This window comes from Scleropages formosus, chromosome 9 (assembly GCF_900964775.1).
Source record: "Scleropages formosus chromosome 9, fSclFor1.1, whole genome shotgun sequence".
In the NCBI taxonomy this organism is placed as follows: domain Eukaryota; kingdom Metazoa; phylum Chordata; class Actinopteri; order Osteoglossiformes; family Osteoglossidae; genus Scleropages; species Scleropages formosus.
In genome coordinates, this window is record NC_041814.1 from 3,736,978 (window position 1) to 3,757,600 (window position 20,623).

Consider the following 20,623-nt stretch of genomic DNA (forward strand, 5'->3'; position numbering starts at 1 on the left):
AAAAGTTTTACGGGTGGCATGTTGCCATAGCAGACAGCGCTGCTACCTCGCAGCACCTGGGCTGTTTTGGTTGTAGGTTTGAATACACCTCCGGATGCTCAGGTTTCCTCCCACATTCCAAAGATATGCAGTTCCAGGGGAACAAGCCATTCTGTTGCCCTTAGTGTGTGAATGGGCGATTGTGTGTAGTGATGGACTCACTTATTCAGTGTATCCCCCCCTTTTGAATCCACTGATTCCAGGATAAGCTCCAGACCACAACAACACTGATCACGAAAAGCAGTTATGGAACACGAGTGAGTGAGTGAAAATTTTATGCAAGTAAACACCTGAAAATCCTAAAATAGTGTTTTTAAACTATTTGTATCTGCTTTGCTAAGTTTTTACCTTGTTTTAAATTCTAGAAAAAAATACTTAAGTAATACTGAAAAGCACTAGAAAGTTCCAATATCTGGTGACCTGGGTAAGGCCATGCTCAAACGAACTGAACTTTAACTTTTAGAACCAACTAATGGGAGATGTAAAGGCTGGCTTCTTTTCCCTTATTTTAAAACTCTTAAGTATTACATGGCTCAGCAGCTTGGTTTCTGCCAATTCTGGTCTCTTTCTATCAAAAAGACAAGTCTCCCCTAGCTGGAAGAGTTACTCAAGGGCAGACTATGACTGAGGGTCAAGTCAGCGTGTGAGAGGTCACGTTTGAAAAATGTTAACGTACTCAGAGAACTCGCCACAAATCCAGGCTGCAGCATACAGGACTTCGCAGATGCCATTGCGCTGGGTGTTGCCAGTGAGCATGTGGGCGTTGTCGAGCAGCGTAGCCATCTGCAGCACGGCAAATCCCCGGATGGCCTTCACACGAATCGCCACATCGAGCATCTGGGAGGCAATCAGGTGACCATGCCGTGTGCCTTCAAGCCGGGTCAGCTCTACCAGGATGCTGATATACCTGAGGACCGGTCATAGCATCGTGAGTCAGGCCTGGTCTAAGATCCACCATGATGCCTGACCTGACAGGCATTTCCATCTCCTTGCTGATGATTTCTACAAAATCTTTTCGGTGCAGAAGACGTTGTTAGCCAAAATGGGATTAGTGTGTATCAATCTGTACTCACCACTCAAAGTTTGTGATGTACTGGTAGTTGCTCTGGCTACAGATGTCAATGATCTTGGTGAGTAGCTCGTCACGGTAAGTGGTTCCTTCGGCCTTGTCCACATGCACCATTAGTTTTTTCACTATCTCCATCAGGTTCTTTTTAGAAACCTACAGACAGAAATGAAGAAGTACACATAAAGGAGAGCCAGTGATACAAAAGTCAAGCATGTGACAGAAAGCATGTTACATTGTGCGATGCAAAGGTGTTTGCTTTCATTTTAAGGAGTGACACTGGCATTGCTATACAGTAGGTGATCAGTGCTGTTTAAATTACTGTTCATCCTGGTGTAACCCTACCATGCCATACAGAAGATCCAGAGCCCTAAGTCGAATAGATTCGTCTTTGTCATCGAGACACTGCAAGATGAGGTCCTTGTGGGACTGCACCGATTTCGGATGAGTCTTCAGGATCTTCGACATGGCCAAGAGACCCAAGTACTTCACTAAAACACAAGCAGAAAATAACGTGCTGACCTCTGCAAAATACAAACGTATCTCAACCAAAGGCTACCTTAGTTCTATGGTGTAAATATATGAAAATATTAGTTTTATGGTGCACATATGCTAAACTGTATATAAAAGTTATTACACACTTCTAAGCACCTCTAGTTACCTTTCTATACTAATCCATTACCTCTGCATCAATCCACACTGCTTCTAGATCTAATAGATTGTACATAGTAGAAATTCTTTTGTGTACACCACAAAAGATGGAATTTTAACCTATACAACATCTAATTTTACTGATTAAGTGTGCATTCAACAACAACTTTTCTGGGTAAAAGCTACATGTTAGAGTATTTGTTTTCCACTGATGTTAGAAATGGGGGGGGGGGGGGGACTGAAAGACAACACCGCTAAAATAAGTACAAAGCACAAAAACACAGCTTGAAGTTTTGCTTTCCTGTTTTTTTCCCCATTTAGCAATTTATATTAATCAATGCTACTGAGAAGTAAGATGTTAAACAAGAAAATTGTTGTTGATGCCATCGATTCCCCACAAAAAATGAGTAAACATTAAATTACATCATAAAAGAAAGGTGGGTCATGGCTTTTCGTTAATGTAGTTTAGGGTACATTTTAAGTAAAACAACACAAAACATCCAAGCTCACACTACCATCTAATCTACCGACAAAACACATACAACCCAGATAATTCGAATTTAAGAAAAGTCATTTTGTATTTATACTTCAAAAATTCTGTTAACTTCTTACAGTGATAGCAGCCTAAGGGACACTAACATGTTACCCTTTCATAACAGATGATCATCTGCAAACAGCACTAACTGTCCCACTGCTGTTGATTCCACCAACTACTCAGGGCCAAAAATACAACATGAACAATGATCACACATGTCCCAAAAGGAGACAGAGCTCTTATAAGAGTAATGCCCACAGAAGAGCCGTTCTCAATTCTGCTCTCACCTAGTTTTGTCTTGATGTCCACTGAATAAACCACATAAATCAAATCGATTCGAATGCATTACTTACGGACTAATAAATATTTCAAACGTATGAACTGGAATTTGTTTCCAGAAATAGCTGTTAAAAATTACAAACCTGTTGCAGGTGCTTTTGTGCTAATTAAATGTTCATTTTATGAAAAAGATAAATGAATCAGCACTTCATTGAAATTCAGAGCTAGTGTAAATGATTTAAATGATGAAAACCTAAAAAATGCAGTAAGTATTCACGCAAATGAGCATTTGTACATCTATTCTGCTACTTCCGACAAAAGAATACATTCACTTTTCAATACAGGTGACTCATCACTGATGTTCCATAAATAATCAAATTTAAGTGAGCGATCAAATAATACATTTAATTTAGTATGATTTGAATAGTGCTATTTATTCAATAAACCGGTCAATAAAAGCTTCTTAATTATAAACCCGGTTTCAGCAAACACATGTAAATGCCGGAGGCTTCCAGGAACAGGACTGAGAACTTCTGTTTCAGGGCACAGCTCTTCCCTCGCAGTCCCAGAGTAGAAGTCCACAAGTTTATAGATCTTTTAACAACTAAAATCCTACGTATTAGCTATTAGAAACTGCAACATTAGTTCAGTTAGGGAAAACTGATTTTCCAAACTGAGAAAAAGTACTCAGATTAAACCGAAGACAGAACAACCATAACACTACTGAGAAAACCAGCAATGCACATTTTTTTTTTAATGCATTAAGTAATCACATGGGCATCCAGCAATTTCCCCCCTGCAGTGCATCTCCTTTTAGCCATTACTGAATAATACAATTATTATTAACCCTATTAAACACAAAAGCTACTCATGTAGTTTTGAAAGTAAGGGAGAAACAGGAAGTGGTTTGCCACTGCCTTCTGCTGTGCATGCCTGGAGGGGTGCAAACACAGGGAGAAACATGCCAACTTCGCACTTTCTGAGCTGGACTCAGACCACATCCCACCAAGCAGCTCATAAGCCATGATACACCGGCTGTACCTGCTGTATCCTCAGTCTGCAAATACCTACACACTCATTTTCTGAGAAAAACTGGTTTTGAACACTAATCTACTGTCAATCATTTACATTTATGGATTTAGCTGAAACTTTTCTCCAAAGCAACTTACAATTATTTAGTTATTTATACAGCTGGCTAATTTTTTACTGGAGCAATTTTAGGGTAAGTACCTTGCTCAAGCATACTACAGCTGGAGGTGGGAGCTGAAACCACAACTTTTGGATCTATAGGCAGCAGCTCTAACCACTATGCCACCATCTATAATCGTACCACATAAGTGTGACAGTCACACGGAATCTCACAACATATTAATTTTCAGAAATGAAAACTGCTTAACTAGTGGCTTAACGAGCAAAAGGGACAACCAGTCCTTGCAGATGAAGTCCTTGCAGGTTTGTTCTCAGTCAAATATTAGATGACTGAAATAATGCTCTTGTTGCCAATGTCACTGTTCGAGTTATCCAGAGTTGTCAGTCCATGCAAGTTTACTCTAGAGGACTAAATGTGCACTACTTGGGAGGGGAAAAAAATGCAGACAATGAGAGAATGACACACTGCATGCATTGACGGAGGGCTCACAGTTCTGGTCCGAGTCTTCAATCAGGATTCGCAGCTTCTGCACACAAAGCTGAGGGCGAGACACAGTAGGAAACTTCATTACTATGCCCACATGTGCGCACACAACCTTCCGCACTAGCTCCAGGCATCATTTCTTACATTTCAACTAAGTACAGTTAGTTATTTCAAAGTAACACTCCACAAAAATGATCAAAATTATCAAAATCATTTTATATTCTGAGTACAGATTTATTTCCAGAAGAATTATTACAGGCTAATTGTTAGCTATAGAACCTGAGGAATGACCAGAGGTAAACTGTTAGACCCATGGGAACTGGTAGTGTAGTGGTCACACCTACTGCCTTTGAACCCAAAGGTTGCAGGTCTGAATCCCACCTCCTGCTGTAGTACTCTTGAACAAGGTACTTACCATAAATTGCTCCAGTAAAATTACTCAGCAGTATAAATGGGTAAATAATTGTAAGTAGCTTACACTAAGTCATTTTGGAGAAAAGTGTCAGCTAAAGGAATAAATGTAAAACATGCAAAAGAAAGAAGCCTCTTATCCACATAAGAATGACTGAAAAACCCACAAAGAACCAGTCAGCTGCAATGGAGAGTGTTTTTTTTTTTACCTTGGAAGCAAGAGTTAAAAAGCAGAGGAATACACAGAAGGGGTGGATACCTGGATACTTGCACTGTGATTAGGCATCCCAGAGGAGAGTGATATCAACACTGCAATGACAGAGGAAAGAAACCTTAAAATACAGAGGAATGTTGCAGACAATATGTTGAAGAGCTGTGCCAATAGAACAAACTAGCACACAAAGGTACTTATACATATCTAACCAATGAAGGGCTAAACAAATATTTTCCTACATTTATATTAAAAACTGAAAATCAAAACATTGGACCTTGCAAAACATTTTATATGATCATAAACTTCACTTTTTAACTAAGAACAAAGTTTCTTCCAAACAGAGAAAACACTGACCTGCAATCACAGTGTTGACACATTCATACAGCAAAGACATGGCTGAGGTACTGTGAAAAGAACAAATTAACATATTGAAAGGGGTGGAAAGAAGGAAAATTCACAATTTAAAAAAAAGCTTTTGAAACAAAAACAATAGGTGCCGCTAAGAACTGGACTGCTAAAAGCAAACAAAAATACTGCACAACATTCACTTCGGTGTCTGAGCCCTCAAAAGATATAACCATGTGTTCATTTGGAGGAACAGCCATTTTTACCAGTGTAAGTCTGACATGAGGGATATTTTAAGCAAAGAACAGATGATGGAGAACAACAATGATGAGCAAAGCCCATACTCATGGTGCCTATCAGAGCCCCTTTTAGTTGCCTTTCATGGCTAATCTGAATGGGAGAAGTGTGAGATGAATCATCTATGAATGGCTCGATCAAGCCTGTCATAATTACTTTTATACAGTGCTATCAATTTGTTTTGGGGAGGGAGGAAAAAAAAAAATCTCAATGAATTAAGTCTCTTGAAATCTTACCTGTGGATGAGGTTTGTCAGGGGCTCAATGAGCTTCTTCCCTAGACGAGGCTCCAGGGGTGTCAGGGCACCAAACTGAGAAACAAAGACTAATGATTAACAAGAGATACCACAGTGACATGTTTTCGGAAATAAAACATGGCCTTACAACTGGTTTCTTGCTAGAACCGCCTTGTTCGCACTGCTGCTGTAAAAAGGACACCAGATACAGTTTTCCATTTACACTTTTTTGCTATTTCATCGCATCAGACCTCTAAAAATGGTGCTGGCACATATTGTGAAGTCTGCCACCTTGAAGAATGCCAGTTTTTACTGTAATAACCAATTTTTTGTCTTGTCTATGTGGCAACACACTTTACTGAATGTCTGGTCATGAAGATATGACAACTGGTAATTGGCATTTTTATATATTGTTATACCGCCTGCATTTCCCCCCAGGAAAATACACCGGTCAGCAGAACATTCGCTACCCAAAATGGAAAACAATGAGGAATATTTTTGCTGACACATAACAAAGCACAGGTTCTGAAAAAGCCGTATCCCTCCCAACATAATAAACGAGCATGGGCGGCACGGAGGCACAGTGGCACAGCGAGTAGCGCTGCTGTCTCACAGCACCTGGGTGGTGCGAGAGGACATGGGTTCAATCCCCGCTCAGGCTGTGTGGAGTTTGCATGTTCTCCCCATGTCTGCATGGAATTCCTCTGGGTGCTCTGGTTTCCTCCCACAGTACAAAGACATTCTGTTCAGGTTCACGCATGGTGTGTGTGTGTGTGTGTGTGTGTGTGTGTGAGTGTCGGAGAGAGTGTGTGTGTTCTACCGATGCATGGATGAGTAACCCATTGTAAGTAGTGTATCTAGCAGTGTAAGTGACCTTGGTGTATAAGGTGTGTGGGCTGATAACACTACACAGAGTTCACTGGAAGTCACTTTGGAGAAAAGCACCTACTAAATAAATACATGTAAACAAAATATTAATACTATTTACAAACACCTTAAGAGTGCTGGAAGAAAATGAAAAAGTGACATTGGAAGAGAATGAACAATCACATCAACAGAAGGGAGTTTTGATTAATAACCAGCCAACCATAAGCAGAAGAGCAAACAAATCAAAAACAAAAATGTTCAGTACTGATTGTGATATCTTGTTGGGCTCATCTAGTCATGTGTGGTTGTGGTCCATTCAGGCTGACACAGAACTGTCCATGGCTAACTAAAGTCAGGGCATTTATCTTGTTTCTTGCAAACTTAATTCACCGTATTTCTGACTAGAGAAACAACATTCTAAACTGGTTAATTCAGGAGTAATATGTGACAGACACTACACTGCAATGATGATACTGATATAGAAAAAGAGACTGAATTTAAATATGACTACCAGCCTAAGTGATTAGAAAATTTTTGCACTATATCATACTCCTAAGGAGAAAATTTTGCAGTTATTTTATTGAGAGAGGGAGGTGGTTGGTGCAAAGAGAACAATACTGCATTTCCAAAAAAAATTGTTATACATTTTGCTGTACACTTGAAGAAAAAAACACTATTTAAATTAAGCAACTAAATATTCATATATATTTAAATTCCTGAAAGTATTTAAAAAAAAAAAATCCTTTTTTAAAAAATACCACCACCATGCACTGGAATTTCTAGTCATTCCAACATCTGATAACAGGTGGTCCCTGATTTACAATGGTTCGACTTTACAATGGTAAGCTGGCGATAGACATTCAGTAGAAAGATACCCCCACCCCCGTATCTACGTTGCGTTTTGGGCATTCATAATGTCACAGAAATGCCCACCTGTGTCTCCTTCTACTGGTGAGAAGAGGGCAATTACTCTTTAGGAGAAACTCGAGATAATTGCCCAGCATGAAGGCGGCAAGCCCGTAATGGCCACGCACGTATGCTAGGCTATGACGTTCGGTAGGTTAGGTCTATTAAATGAGTTTTCGATTTACGATGGGGTTTCATGGAACGTAACCCCATCGTAAATCGAGGACCATCTGTACTTGTAGGTGACAATAAACCTTCTCAAAACAGCAAAAAAAATGCCAACAGGGCAGTGCCCCCAACTATGGTAGGTACAATATAGCACAGCTTGGCCAAAAGGTGATGGAAAAAAAATAAGGCACCGGTAACTCGGCTAGCATGTGTAATGAATATGTCACTGTAGCACGCCGAGGCGGCCCAGGGGCAAAGCAGCCACAGCTGGGGCTGATTACCTTCCTTATTTCTTCCCTGGTGCCCGGCAGTACAGGGAAGAGACGGAGGAGGAGAGCGAATCCAGAGAGACAGAGACAAACCCGAACCCGGAGAAGACACCGGCGTCTGGACCGACCCGAGGCTCCCAGCCCCCTGACCCGCACGAAGCCCCATCCTACCTGTTCCCTGGCCTCCCTTTTCCATCCCCTTCCTTCTCCCCGCACTAAGGGCAAATAAAACCCTTCACAAATGGGCACTGCACCTCTTGTCTCCTGCCTCGTCTCTTACAGTAACCAAGCGAGTGGCTAAGTGTGTAAGTGAAAGAAACAGGAAGAGGGGAAAGTACATAGATACACTGCCAAGTACCAGTGTACCTCTTGCATACTCACCAGCTTGATGATCTTAATGAGGACCCAGTTGTTGGTGGAAGAGGTCATGAGCTTGAAGAAGAGCGGAGCCAGGGAAAGGTAGTTTTTGGGGTTTCTTCTGGCCAGTTCACATATGACATTCACCGCTGCTGACTGTACACCTGGGACACAGGACGACTGGCATTTCACACTTTGGTGTTGAGAGTACTTAAGAACAGACTGCTACCACAAACCATTTTTGACTCATTTTAGAGGGGTCAACTGAGTTCTCAACCTGCAAACCCACTGTGGTCTCACTTCTCATACAGTGCTGCTTTAAGACCTGTTTCTACCCTCACATCCAGTAACCTCCTATGCAAACAGGGGTGCAGTAACTCACCTCCAGAAACTGAAAAAAAAACTCAGTTTAACATTCAGAAGGTTTGTTCTTCCACCAGAATGTCTGATAAGGTCCTAAGCTTTCATTTACAAACACTGAGCTTTCAACTTACGAGCACAATGGGAACTGGGAGTCTGTTCATAAATCTATTTCCTCATAACTCCAAAGTCACAATCAATAAAGCCTGAATAACGCATAAATCTCTTGACATATTAACAGTTTAGATTCTGTAAGATCCTCACACAAAACAAAAATAAATACCCTAACGCTTCCATAGATCAGTTATGAATAACAGATGGTCCGAATCAGGGTCACAACTGTGCTGAGTACATCCTGGAAGCATAGGGTGTGAGGGAGGGTACACTCTAAATGGGACATGACAACCTCTCAGTGTAACACTTATTTTCTTGCTTTCAGTAATGGCAAACTACATTCAAATTTGTGTAAAATTACTGAAAACAAAAATTCACCACCTCCAACTTTGGATTCAGTGCCATGCACAGATTTATACTACATACATGCACGATGTTTGCCAGATTTGTAAATTTTTCTACTTTGTTACAGTCTAGACAATCAATAAAACCTTAAAATGCTTAAAATTAAAAAAAGCTAAATTGAACTCATTTCCCCTTTTCAATTTTAGAAAGCAGAACCGAGAAGAAGGTGGAATTAAAAATAAACAGTTGCATCTTGTAACTCAAATGTTCGTAACACACGGAACCAGTGTATTCAAACGGTGTACATTCCCCATTCCTAATCCTCCCCAGCTTCCCTTACCAGGATCAGGGTCCTCCAACTTCTCCTTAAGGCGGGGAAAAGCTGGTCGAAGGGACTCAGGATATTTCAGAAATACTTTATACATGATCAGCACAGCCTTCTTTCGGATGAACGGCTTCGTATGTGACATCTGAGACAAAAAGAGAGGCAGTAGTTAGTTAGCTGGTAGTAATGCCAGAGACAGGAAGTGATCCAGTGACCAGTGTCCAAAAGTAGAGTGCTTACAAGGGTCATAATGTCGTTAGCCAGATCACGGGCAAGGTCAGGTGTCACGAAACAGGACAGTCCGGTGAGAGCCACTCCTGTGTCATACTGGTTAGGACTGCTGAGATCCTGAATAAAAGTGAGACATGTTAAAGCCAATTTTATCCAAACATGTCCTACACAACAGCCAACGGGGGGCATCACTAACCTTGCGGATCTGATTGGTGGTCAGCATGATTACGTCAGTACCCTCATGGAAACACTGTGAGGCTGCAAGGTAACCAATTCTCTGCAAGAGAAAAAATTGTAATATAAGGCAAAGATATGAAGGATTGTCAAAGGGTTTCAATGTTCTGGAATTATACAAAAATCTATTTCTCACCTTGTATGTGAACTTGGAGGAGGACATAACTTCCACAATGTTGAATGCAGCCCAACTGACATCATAGCCAAGCATTTGAAGCTGCAAATGGGGAGGAAAACCAAGTGTTTACATCATGTGATCAATACTAGGCATCACTGTTCCCAGGCTGTTAACCACACACAAAGGGTGCTATAACACAATGGCATTTCAAACCAAATATCTTAATATAAAACATAGACCCCAAAAAAAAAAAAAAATAAAAATCTGAATTTCACTTGGAATCACAGTTTTCAAAGTATCCAATTTCTACTTTGTTTGTTCTGGGCTTTTTTTTTTTTTAAACATTTCATTCATTAAATATAATTAACAACATTCATAAAGCCAAACTGGCTCTCTTAAGAACTTGCCTAAAAAAGGCTGCCACTCACACAACCCACACAACACAGACTGCAAGCTGTAACCACTAGCAAAAGAATTTTACACATTCTATTTCTTGGAATGTACTTGCTTTTTTACAATTTTATTATTTACTCATTATTGCTATTCACTTTGATTATTATGATTGATTACTGATTGATGATTGAGGTTGTGATTGATTGATGGATTGATTATTATGATCTACTTGTGTAATTATTCTTTATTATATTATAGCCTCGTGGGGGGTGCGGTGGCGCAGTGGGTTGGACCAGGTCCTGTTCTCTGGTGGGTCTGGGGGTTCGAGTCCCGCTTGGGGTGCCTTGCGGCAGACTGGCGTTCCGCCCTGGGTGTGTCCCCTCCCCCTCCGGCCTTCCGCCCTGCGTTACCGGGTTAGGCTCTGGCTCCCCGCAATCCCGTATGGGACAAGCGGTTCAGAAAATGTGTGTATATTATTCACCACATGGAATTCATCTTTACATGCTTTTCCTTGAGTGCCTGTTATATGGCACACAAGGAAAAGCGTATAAACCATCTCTAACTTTGTATTTTCCACAGAACTACGGATAGCAGGCAAGAAGGCCTTGACTGGCTTTTGTTTTAAGAACACACTAAGCAGTTTGTATGAAAACATGGAACAGATGTGGCGGCAGTGGCAAGGTCAAGCACAACACACCGAACACACGGGCGTCTTACTATCAGTGCGGCCATATGCCCTTTGCAAAATGCATAACGCCGCCTGAGAAACCAATAAGTAAACTTTTTAAGCTTTTCTGAACCCCGAAATGAAAAAAAGAAATTCCAAATAGTGGCACGAACAGGACTGTTGAGAGGAGAGTGAGTTTTGGATCTGCAGTTTGATGGGGAAAAAAAAACCCACCTGCCTGAACTTCTCAATGGAAGTAAAATCTCTCCCTTGTTTGTTTCTGAAGATATGCAGGCTAACTTTTGCAGGGCTCAACACAATGAAATTTCAATAATGACAAATACCAGACCTAATTATTCCATATTTGGTGGCAATACCAAGTGATTCATAAATAAAACTATATATTTATATAAATATAACTATAGTATTCTGTGAGATGTACTGTATGTCGCTTTGGAGAAAAGTGCCTGCTGAATGAATTAATGTAAATGACTGAATGACCTCTGCACGACCAGCTGTTTTTGTTGGTGGTTTTTTCCTCTCCGAGAACAATGTTTGTATGACCCATTCCCGTCACCCATGAATAGTGTCAACTCAAAGGCCTGGTATATATGGTGCTGCAGTTGTTTGAGCTTCTTTTTTTTTTTTTTTTTTTTTTTTTTAGAATTTTGAGGTTGTGGAGTATTTTTCTCAATTATTTTGTGTGTGTAACTTTGGAAATTCAAGCACAGTGGATTTAAGGGTTTTGTCTTCTTGGTTCTTGCAAGATTGTTTTGAGAAGACGGTGTGTACACCATGCCACACAACTAACCCATTCTGAAGGAAGGACTGCTCCCACCTAAAGCGTGTCAAGGTGGAATGTATTTATATACATGAAACAGTTGGAAAGATGTGTTGAAAACAAGCTTGAACTGCAGCAATCCAGCAAAAGCGTAACCTCCCGAAAAGGACAAGCATATTTCTTGCAGATTCAGAGAGGTGTTCGGCCCTTACATAGGTGAGCTTGCAGACCGCATTGGCCTTCACCGCAATGTTGTCCTGCTTCAGTTCCTGCTTGATCTCATCAATGCAGGTGGAAATGTACTTTGCCTGTTTGGAAAGGAAATAAAGAGGAAGACATGGCACAAGTCAGACTGTGATCTTTTTATTCTGAGCACTTGCTCGAGGTCAGCAGAATATAACTGCAGTATTCTCTATTATGCAATGGTGTAATGTCCACATCTTAAGTGTAAATTAAGGATGGTTGAAAAAAGCTTCTGTTACTGTATTCTTTTCATTTAATAAATTAAGACATGACTTCATTTCTACTAGTCGCATACACTGTACATTGGTAACACAGAGTTAAACAAAGAACTCCCACAAGCACATGTATATAGATACAAACAGTACTGCGCTATGCTGACATGTTGGTCATGTGCTTTCAGTCATGAGACCAGAAAGAAGTAAGAGTAGGAAAAAAAAGAAGGAGGGGGGGATTGAATGTGCAGATGAGCAGTACTGCTCTGTACGTAAACATAATGAGACAGGCCTGCGCACAATATTCAGACCACCACTGACAGCTTCCACATCAAATCCGTATTCAACAAGATTTTCAGGTTTTCAAAACCTAAGTGAAATATACAGCGGTGTTTGAAAGTACACGAAACCTACAGGGATGCTCATTATTCTTGTAAGAAGTATTAAAATAAATCTAAATCTTAAAATAAATGTAGAAAATTAAGAAATAATTATGATTTACACACCTGATTCTCCTTACCTACTCGGTTTAACCAGTGCAACTTGGGGTTCACTTATTTTTCTACTAAACGCATCATTTCCTCTAAAACAACACATGGAATTGGTCATTACACACCTACTATGTCAGATGACAAAGACTAGGTGTCATAAATAACGATTTTGTGGTAAAAGAAAGGGACGCAAGCAGTGCTGTGGAGTCGGAAGCAATTATTGGGCTGCTGAAATCGGAGTTGGTAAAAATGTACTGTATATACTGGCGTATAAGTTGACCTCCAAAAATTAGAGGTGTAATATAGGTTTAGGCCTATATTCGCCGAATAAGTCGACCCCCCAAAATAACATGCAACTTTTGGGCAGTGCTGTGGGGTCGGAAGCAATTACTGGGTTACTGGAGTCAGAGGTTTAGCGTACCGACTCCACAGCCCTGGACACGAGGGGTACACATACTTTCAAGCAGAACTGTACTATCGTTACAAAGCTAATCCCAGCAATGGAAACCCATGAAGCATTGAGCACTATTATTCTACCCCAAGGGAAAAACCAAAAGTTAAATTTTATTAGAATGTTAAATCATGAGAACTATTTATTCTGAATATTTCTTAAAATTATTTATCCCCTGCATAATGCTAATCTGACAGATGAATCAGTTGTAACACAGAGGCGTAATTAAATTTCCTGATTCATTTCAAACAGGACTGCATCTCAAAGATGTGCGCGACAAAACGAGCTTTATGTTTCAGACAAAACCTGAGACGCACAGCACGCTGCTTAATTAGTCTCCCACACGAAACGTGGACTGAGAAACTGCAGAGGAGTGGACTTTCCATCCTTGAGTACACACAAACCGTGCCAGAACAAACAGGGACGGCCCTGGAGAAAACACACAGAGGCTATAAATGCATACACTCATTGAGGATGTATTAATATTTCAGTGTGCCAGCCCACCGTGTCAAAAGAAAACACCCTTTCTGGGAACGCTGGGATCAGTTTACCTGTATTGGGACTGTCCTGGTACGGCGCACAAGAGACATGGGGAGCACGCGACTCTAGTAACGCAGGTAACCATAATCATTTCATAAATCAGAAATCTTTGGGCACGATCTGAAGATCCAGTTAAATGTGTAACCTATATACATGTGACGGCAACTAAAAGACTATGTTTTTATTTTTTTTAAATCTGTCATCTTCTTTCCACTTCCCCTGGTACAGCACACAAGGTGTTCTTTATAATGGAATGAACAACCATGGATGTCGGCAATGCAATAAACATAATCCTAACACAAAAGCCAGAATCATATGTACAGATGTTTTGTACAGACATCAGCAATATCTGTGTATAGATAGAGTCGCGACTGGATTTATTCTAAAACACAGGAACTCTCAAAGTACGATTCTGAATTGCAGAAGCAGGCAAGCAAAGGACCTTTACTCCGCAATACAATAACGCAAGTGAGAAAACTGGAAAAGGGACAAGAACAAAGCTGTTATGACAGGTCTTCAGTAGTTTCAGGGAGAACTATTTTTTTCTTTTAACATCCCTCCCCCCCCCCCCCAAGTATAATTTTAGCTGTCTTTTGACAAAAAAAGTGTTGAAGTCATCTAATAGTGGCACGGGAAATCTTGAAATAAACACACCGGTAAAAAAAACACTTCTTGACTAAATACAACTAAAAGGCTATCTTTAATGTTTATTTTAGGCTGATGCAATTTTTCAAAACTCATCAATACAGCCTCTCCCCTACTCACAACCTATGCGACTTACAGCCATATGTATATACGAGCAAAAAAAAAAACTATACATTTTTAACAATAAAGGAAAAAATAGCTTTAAGTATAAAAATTACACTTGGTTGTACGTCCACCAGCCCTAAGAGCTGCGTGCATACGATAGTGACCGTCAGACAATATCCTGGCATTGTGTACATCACAGCATCTCTCTCAGCTGCCATTCAGTAAGTGCGCATTATTCAAGTAAATCTAATGAATTTTTGTGCTGGATGAAACCATTACTGTATTAAACCCCAAAGAAGATGACCAGTGAGAGGAAAAACCCATCGCCAGCTGATAGATCTGGCAAGAAGCCGAGGAACACGCTCGATTTGGCATTGAAAATAAAGCAGGAAACGAGTAGCATAAGAGAATGTTGTACAGGTATACGACTTCTACATGCCACGCTAACATACGTCCGACTTACGTCCATTTTGAGATCCGAACAGTCGGTTAGAACGGAACTCGGACGTATGTCTGGGAATGGCTGTACAAAAATACAAAAACAGATCTTTGCCAGTCCTGGCCCTCTAAAAGAAGTCACCCTCCCATTTTGCTCCAGGAGGACATCAGCCATTAAGTGAGCAAAAACTACAATTACTGTAACTGTTTGGTGAGATTTTTAACAGCTTTTTACTCATGCTGTGCATATTATTAGTGCACAGCATTAATCAAGGCTTGAATTCCCTCCATAGGTTCCAGAGGGCTGAGGGTTCAAAACAGCCATTGAGGGTAAAGACCCTTGACGGATAAACACAGAGTAGCTCTGCAGTTTAATTCAAACTTCCTTGCAGAACCTTCTCATTGGATCAACTTGCAGCGAGTGTGTTCAAACACACCTACAGTAGAAATCTGTTGCTCTTTACATCTGTAAAAAGGCTGGCATGTGCCAGCAAAAACATCCAGATACCACTAATCCAGGATTTTTTTGATCACTTTCATAGCAAGGAAAAGAGCAAAATGTATTTCAAAGAAAATATTCTCCATACTTCATGCAATTATGCCTGCTACAGTCAATTCATGAAGAAGTAATGCTGAGCATGTGTATGAAAATTATGACTTAATACTGTTTGGGCCAAAGTTCAGATATAAATACACTGGTATGAGATGCGACAGCCACAATAAAATAAAAATATAACATTTAAGCTGTAATTTTGGTTGTAGAGTAACTAAGTCATTGCGTAACCAACAAGGGTCCGCACAAAAATAAGCACATGTGACATGCCAATGATGTTTCAACTGTTATGGCAGTAATTCCATAAACATTCTACTTACGAAAAATCATATTACAACATACAACTGACTTTAATAAGGTTATGGAGTTAAAAAAAAATTAAATACACCAAAAGACTGGGAAATGTAAAGCGATATGGAAAAAACACAATAGACCACAAGGCCAGGGGTGCTGTATCTGCAGCAGACTGCAAACAACACTCTTCACCTGTACATTTAACTGCGGCGGCAAAATAATCTTTACAAACGAGAACATGGGAAACCTACTGACCGGGGACTCGTGACAAAGGGGAAGAAGCTCCTTGAATCAGTGTCTAGCACTATTCCGACACACTCAGCCCTCACACAACAGGATCCCTGACAATGAAAAACCACTACAATGGTTCACATTTATATTTCCTCATTTTTTCCAAAGTCACTTACAATTATTTACTCATTTATACAGCCGGATAATTTTGATTTAAATTTCAACTTAGGGTAAGTACCTTGCTCAAGGGTACTACAGCTGGAGATGGAAGTAGAACCTATGACCTTTGGGTCCAAACGCAGCAGATCTAACCACTACACTACCAGCTGAACCCTTTTTCCACAGAAGCTTATCGCTGAGTACAGCAGCACTTTTGCTGTTACATGGTCATTTGAGTTCCACAGCAAATATTTTATACATTGCCTATTATTAAATTATTCACATTGCAAGGAACATGGACACTATGCTTCTTCCATAAGAAACCACTGTATTTATTTCCTACTTCTGTCACATTGACTATGTCCTCTGGTCACAATCCACCAGTTAAACATGTTTAAGTGAAATAGCTGATTTAATGCTCTTATTACCCATTTTGCTGACACTTTTCTCCAAAACAAACTTACAATGTTAAGCTACATACAATTATTTACCCTTTTATATAGCAGAGAAACACTGCTGAAGTAAATCAAGGTAAATACAAACATTCATTGGTAACGCAATACAACACCTCTAGGAAAAACTGCCCATAATGCTCAAAAGAAACATCCATGAGTCAAATTATGACAATATCTCCATCCACAGCATAGCCTATCTCACACCCTATATTTCTTGGACTGACTCTGAACCTGCACTACCCTGAACAAGTGTTTATTGAGGACAAATGAATGAGACAAAGTAAAAATAACTTTGATCAAAATATTAGTTATCTTTGCCATGCATAAAAATACATTTGTATTTTTTTTCAATTAAGCACAGTAGATTTGGCCGGGTCCTGCTCTCCAGTGGGTCAGGGGTTCGAGTCCCGCTTGCGGTGCCTTGCGACCAACTGGCGTCCCGTCCTGGGTGTGTCACCTCCCCCTCCAACCTTGCGCCCTGTGTTGCCGGGTTAGGCTCCGGCTTCCCGCGACCCCGTATGGGACAAGCGGTTTCAGATGAGATGTGTGTGTGTTTATTTTTATTAAATTTAGATGACATTTTCCCAGCAGGAACCAATTTTTACCAGAAGAAATAATGGCAATAAAACCGCTCACAATGGAAATTCACCTAAGGGGGTGATTTCACTGTATAAATTAAGACCATTATGTGAGGAATAGGTGTATTTACTTGTTATAATAGCACTAAAAAAATATTGTTACGGTGTTATATGTGTGTTAAATATTGTCATGTATATGTCATATGTGTTAAATAATTCTTATTATGGTATTGTGTGGGTCAGCACTTCATGGTGAACTGTTAGTTGCCTTTGGGAAAATTGCTATTATTGTTATTATTATTATTATTATTATTATTATCATCATCAGCCAGGTAATGCTTTTCCCCAAACCAACTTACCAGACGGTGCCCATATGATACTGACCACCAGTATCCACTGCACTCAAGTCAGTGACTCCGAATCCCAGTCACTGTGTGTAACCAACCGACACGGACACTTTACAAGGTTTTATTTCATTAACTTTACCAAAACAGGTAGTTTTAAGACGCAGAAACGGATGGTGAGTAGATGATGCTTACGTCAGCAAGTAGTCACCCAATGAGCGATAACTAAACTAGTTAGGTAAAGGACAGCTAAGCCTCAGCTAGCTAGCCGGTGAATGGGAGTAAGTCGTGCTTTAACTAAGCAAACACAACAGTCCCTGGTGCCTGAAAGATGATCAGTCAGTTAACGGAGATTAAACTAGTGCTGTGCCAGCTAAAGAACTTCCAACTGGTCAACCACAGCAAAACCCACTGTGTGCCAGCAGCTGGCTGGTGGTAAACCTGAGAGTGAGCTAACGGTAACTTAAGCGGTCGCAAAGTCGATACATAACCGACAGCTAGCTCTGTTGTGTTTACCCAGACAGATCATGTGGTCAGTATGAATAACCGCCGCTGTTACTGTTAGGTAACAAAGACCGCTACTACTAGCTGGTTACAGAAAGGTAGATGGACAGGTAGCAGATCGGCAGCGCCTTCGTGCCCATCCACATCCAGTGATACACACACACTGACTCTCAGGCTGTACCGTACGCGCTCCTGCTCTGTGCTTAGCTTCCGCGCGACACATCATGTGTGAACGTGGCGGCAAGAGTGACCCGGCGCTAGCGGTTCGCACGGCGGCGGAACGGTACCTCGTCTTCTTTGTGGTTCCTGATGCCACGTACGAGGTCCTGCAGGTTTTTATCGAACATCCTATCGATGCTCCCTTTAACTATCTTGAGAGCCATGGTGGTGGTGGCAGCTGGATGAGCGCAGCGTCCCGAGCTCGAGCTGCTGTGCGCGGGAGTAGCAGGGGAGAAGGCGGCCCGCTGGACGGTGTCGGCACCGCGACGTCCTCAGCCGGGGCTCTCTTGTCTCGGCGAGCGCGGAGGACAGGAGGCCGGATGCGGGACTCTATGAGCGGGCGCGGCGCGGGCGCGATAGTCAGCCGCGGACGCAGCGAGGAAATGGCTGACAAAATGGCGGCCGGTCAGCTGACTGAGCGTGTCACTGGTAGAGTGTCCGAACACGACATTTTCACTTCCTTTCGTTTCCGTAGTAGCGTGTTGGGTTACGCTAGTTGGAAGGATGTGTGAGAGTAGTGCGCTAGGAGGAAGGACTGTGTACCGCGTTACCTCTGTAACATTATTTGTTATCACTGCTCCAGTGTGCCGAGGCTTCCTGCGGTGCTCCTGCAGGTTGTGAAATTCAGGAACATTTGATTTCTTTAATCTAGACTATAGTCTAATACCCTTCTACCTCTTTTGTTTAGGCCGACATCCTAAAATTTAATTTTTTTCACCAGTATATAATTTGTCATTTGGAAAGACAGGTGTGGTGTTGATCGAGTGTGTACATCATTATAAATTATTACTAGGTGACTTATACGTTGCTTGTACATGTGTCCTGGACTGACCGCTCTCTTCTGGACAGTTTCATTATTTATTAAAACTAGGTCCAGTAAACTAAGTGTGCTGCACGTGTGATTTTTATAAGTATTATTGAAGTTACAATTATTGGACTGTGCAATACGTAAACTACGTGCAAGAAAGCGGGTATTTTAATTTAAATAAAAATTAATCGTGTAAAGGGTTATTCCTTAGGTATAAAGAGCTGCCAGCGCTGCTGCCTCACAGTTCCTTGGATGTGGGTTCAAGTCCGGTTCAGTCTGTGTAGAGTTTCAAGGTCCTCTGGTTTCCTCCCATATTATAAATACAGGCAGTCCCCGGGTTACGAACATCTGACTTACATACAACCCGTAGTTACAAACCATCCCCCAGTAAAGCCTATTATACTAAAAACTGGAGTTACATACACACACATACATTTTCAGAACCACTTGTCCCATACAGGGTCACGGGGAACCAGAGCCTACCCAGCAATGCAGGGCATAAGGTCGGAGGGGGAGGGGACACACCCAGGACAGGATCCCAGTCCATCACAAGGCACCCCAAGCAGGACTCGAACCCCAGACCCACCGGAGAGCAGGACCGTGGTCCAACCCACTGCACCACCACACCCCCTGAGTTACATACAATGGTTTGTAATAACAAACAGGCACTACTTTGCAGCTCTCATCAAAACATTGTGCATCTGCAGTGGTTCGTTGGCCTGTGGGTCCGAGGTAGGACAAAGACTTTGTTCTTTTCAGTCGGATCATGTTGCTGTTAAGTGTCTCGTGTGTTACTGTATTTGGCTTTAATTTTTCTTGTTTTTACCCTTATAACCATGGCACCAAAGCGTACATGTGATACAAATGATGGTGATGCATCCAAGAAAAACAATCACAACTGAAACTAAACTGGAAATAATAAAGCGATAAGAAAAAAAAGTGAAACACCAACAAATATTGGAAAAGCGTTAGACTACAGTTGGTCAACAATTTGGACAATCTTAAAGGAAGAAGAAAAATAACAGCATGTAAAGGCTCTGTCCTGATGAAATCTGAAATTATCTGACTTGTATACAAATTTAACTTAAAGGCAGACTTAGGAACGGAACGTGTTCGTAGTCTGGGGACTACCTATACACTGTTTCCAGTGAGTTTTTGAGTGTGTGAATGTGAGTTAGTTAGTCACATTATACACGGCACTTGTAAGCAGATTATAATACTGTATCTAGCATTGTGCCAATGTTAGGGATAAATTCAAATTAATTATTTTCATAAAGTGCTCATCTCTGCAGTGTGATGGACGGTGTTGAGTAATTGAGCACCTTAGTAAAAACAAAGGGAGTGCTAATTCTAAAAACAATATGCAACAACACCAGTTTGCAGCTGAGGAAAACAAAAAAGGTCTCAGGAAGAGAAATATAAACTTCTGGGCCTCCACATACCTAAAAAGTACCACCAAAACCACCTAAAAAGTTTTGCCCCATCCTTAAAAAGAACCTCCTGAGAGTTCCAG

The 20,623-nt window shown here is 41.0% G+C and overlaps 1 protein-coding gene across 3 annotated transcripts in view; it reads right to left on the minus strand.

Moving 5' to 3' along the window:
• The window catches only part of ap3d1 (adaptor related protein complex 3 subunit delta 1), a 31,983-nt gene extending 13,261 nt beyond the window's left edge, over positions 1-18,722 (minus strand). For all 3 annotated transcript variants that reach the window (XM_018728295.2, XM_018728296.2, XM_018728294.2), the window contains exons 1-14: positions 18,371-18,722; positions 12,053-12,148; positions 10,018-10,098; positions 9,844-9,924; positions 9,657-9,764; positions 9,432-9,561; positions 8,297-8,436; positions 5,707-5,780; positions 5,183-5,232; positions 4,874-4,923; positions 4,210-4,258; positions 1,451-1,596; positions 1,113-1,261; positions 716-946 (exon numbers count right to left, since the gene is read on the minus strand). In XM_018728295.2, coding sequence (XP_018583811.2) covers positions 716-946; positions 1,113-1,261; positions 1,451-1,596; positions 4,210-4,258; positions 4,874-4,923; positions 5,183-5,232; positions 5,707-5,780; positions 8,297-8,436; positions 9,432-9,561; positions 9,657-9,764; positions 9,844-9,924; positions 10,018-10,098; positions 12,053-12,148; positions 18,371-18,466 — 1,481 coding nt within the window. In that variant the 5' untranslated portion in view covers positions 18,467-18,722. The remainder of the gene's footprint in view (positions 1-715; positions 947-1,112; positions 1,262-1,450; positions 1,597-4,209; positions 4,259-4,873; positions 4,924-5,182; positions 5,233-5,706; positions 5,781-8,296; positions 8,437-9,431; positions 9,562-9,656; positions 9,765-9,843; positions 9,925-10,017; positions 10,099-12,052; positions 12,149-18,370) is intronic.
• Positions 18,723-20,623: the final 1,901 nt, after the last annotated feature.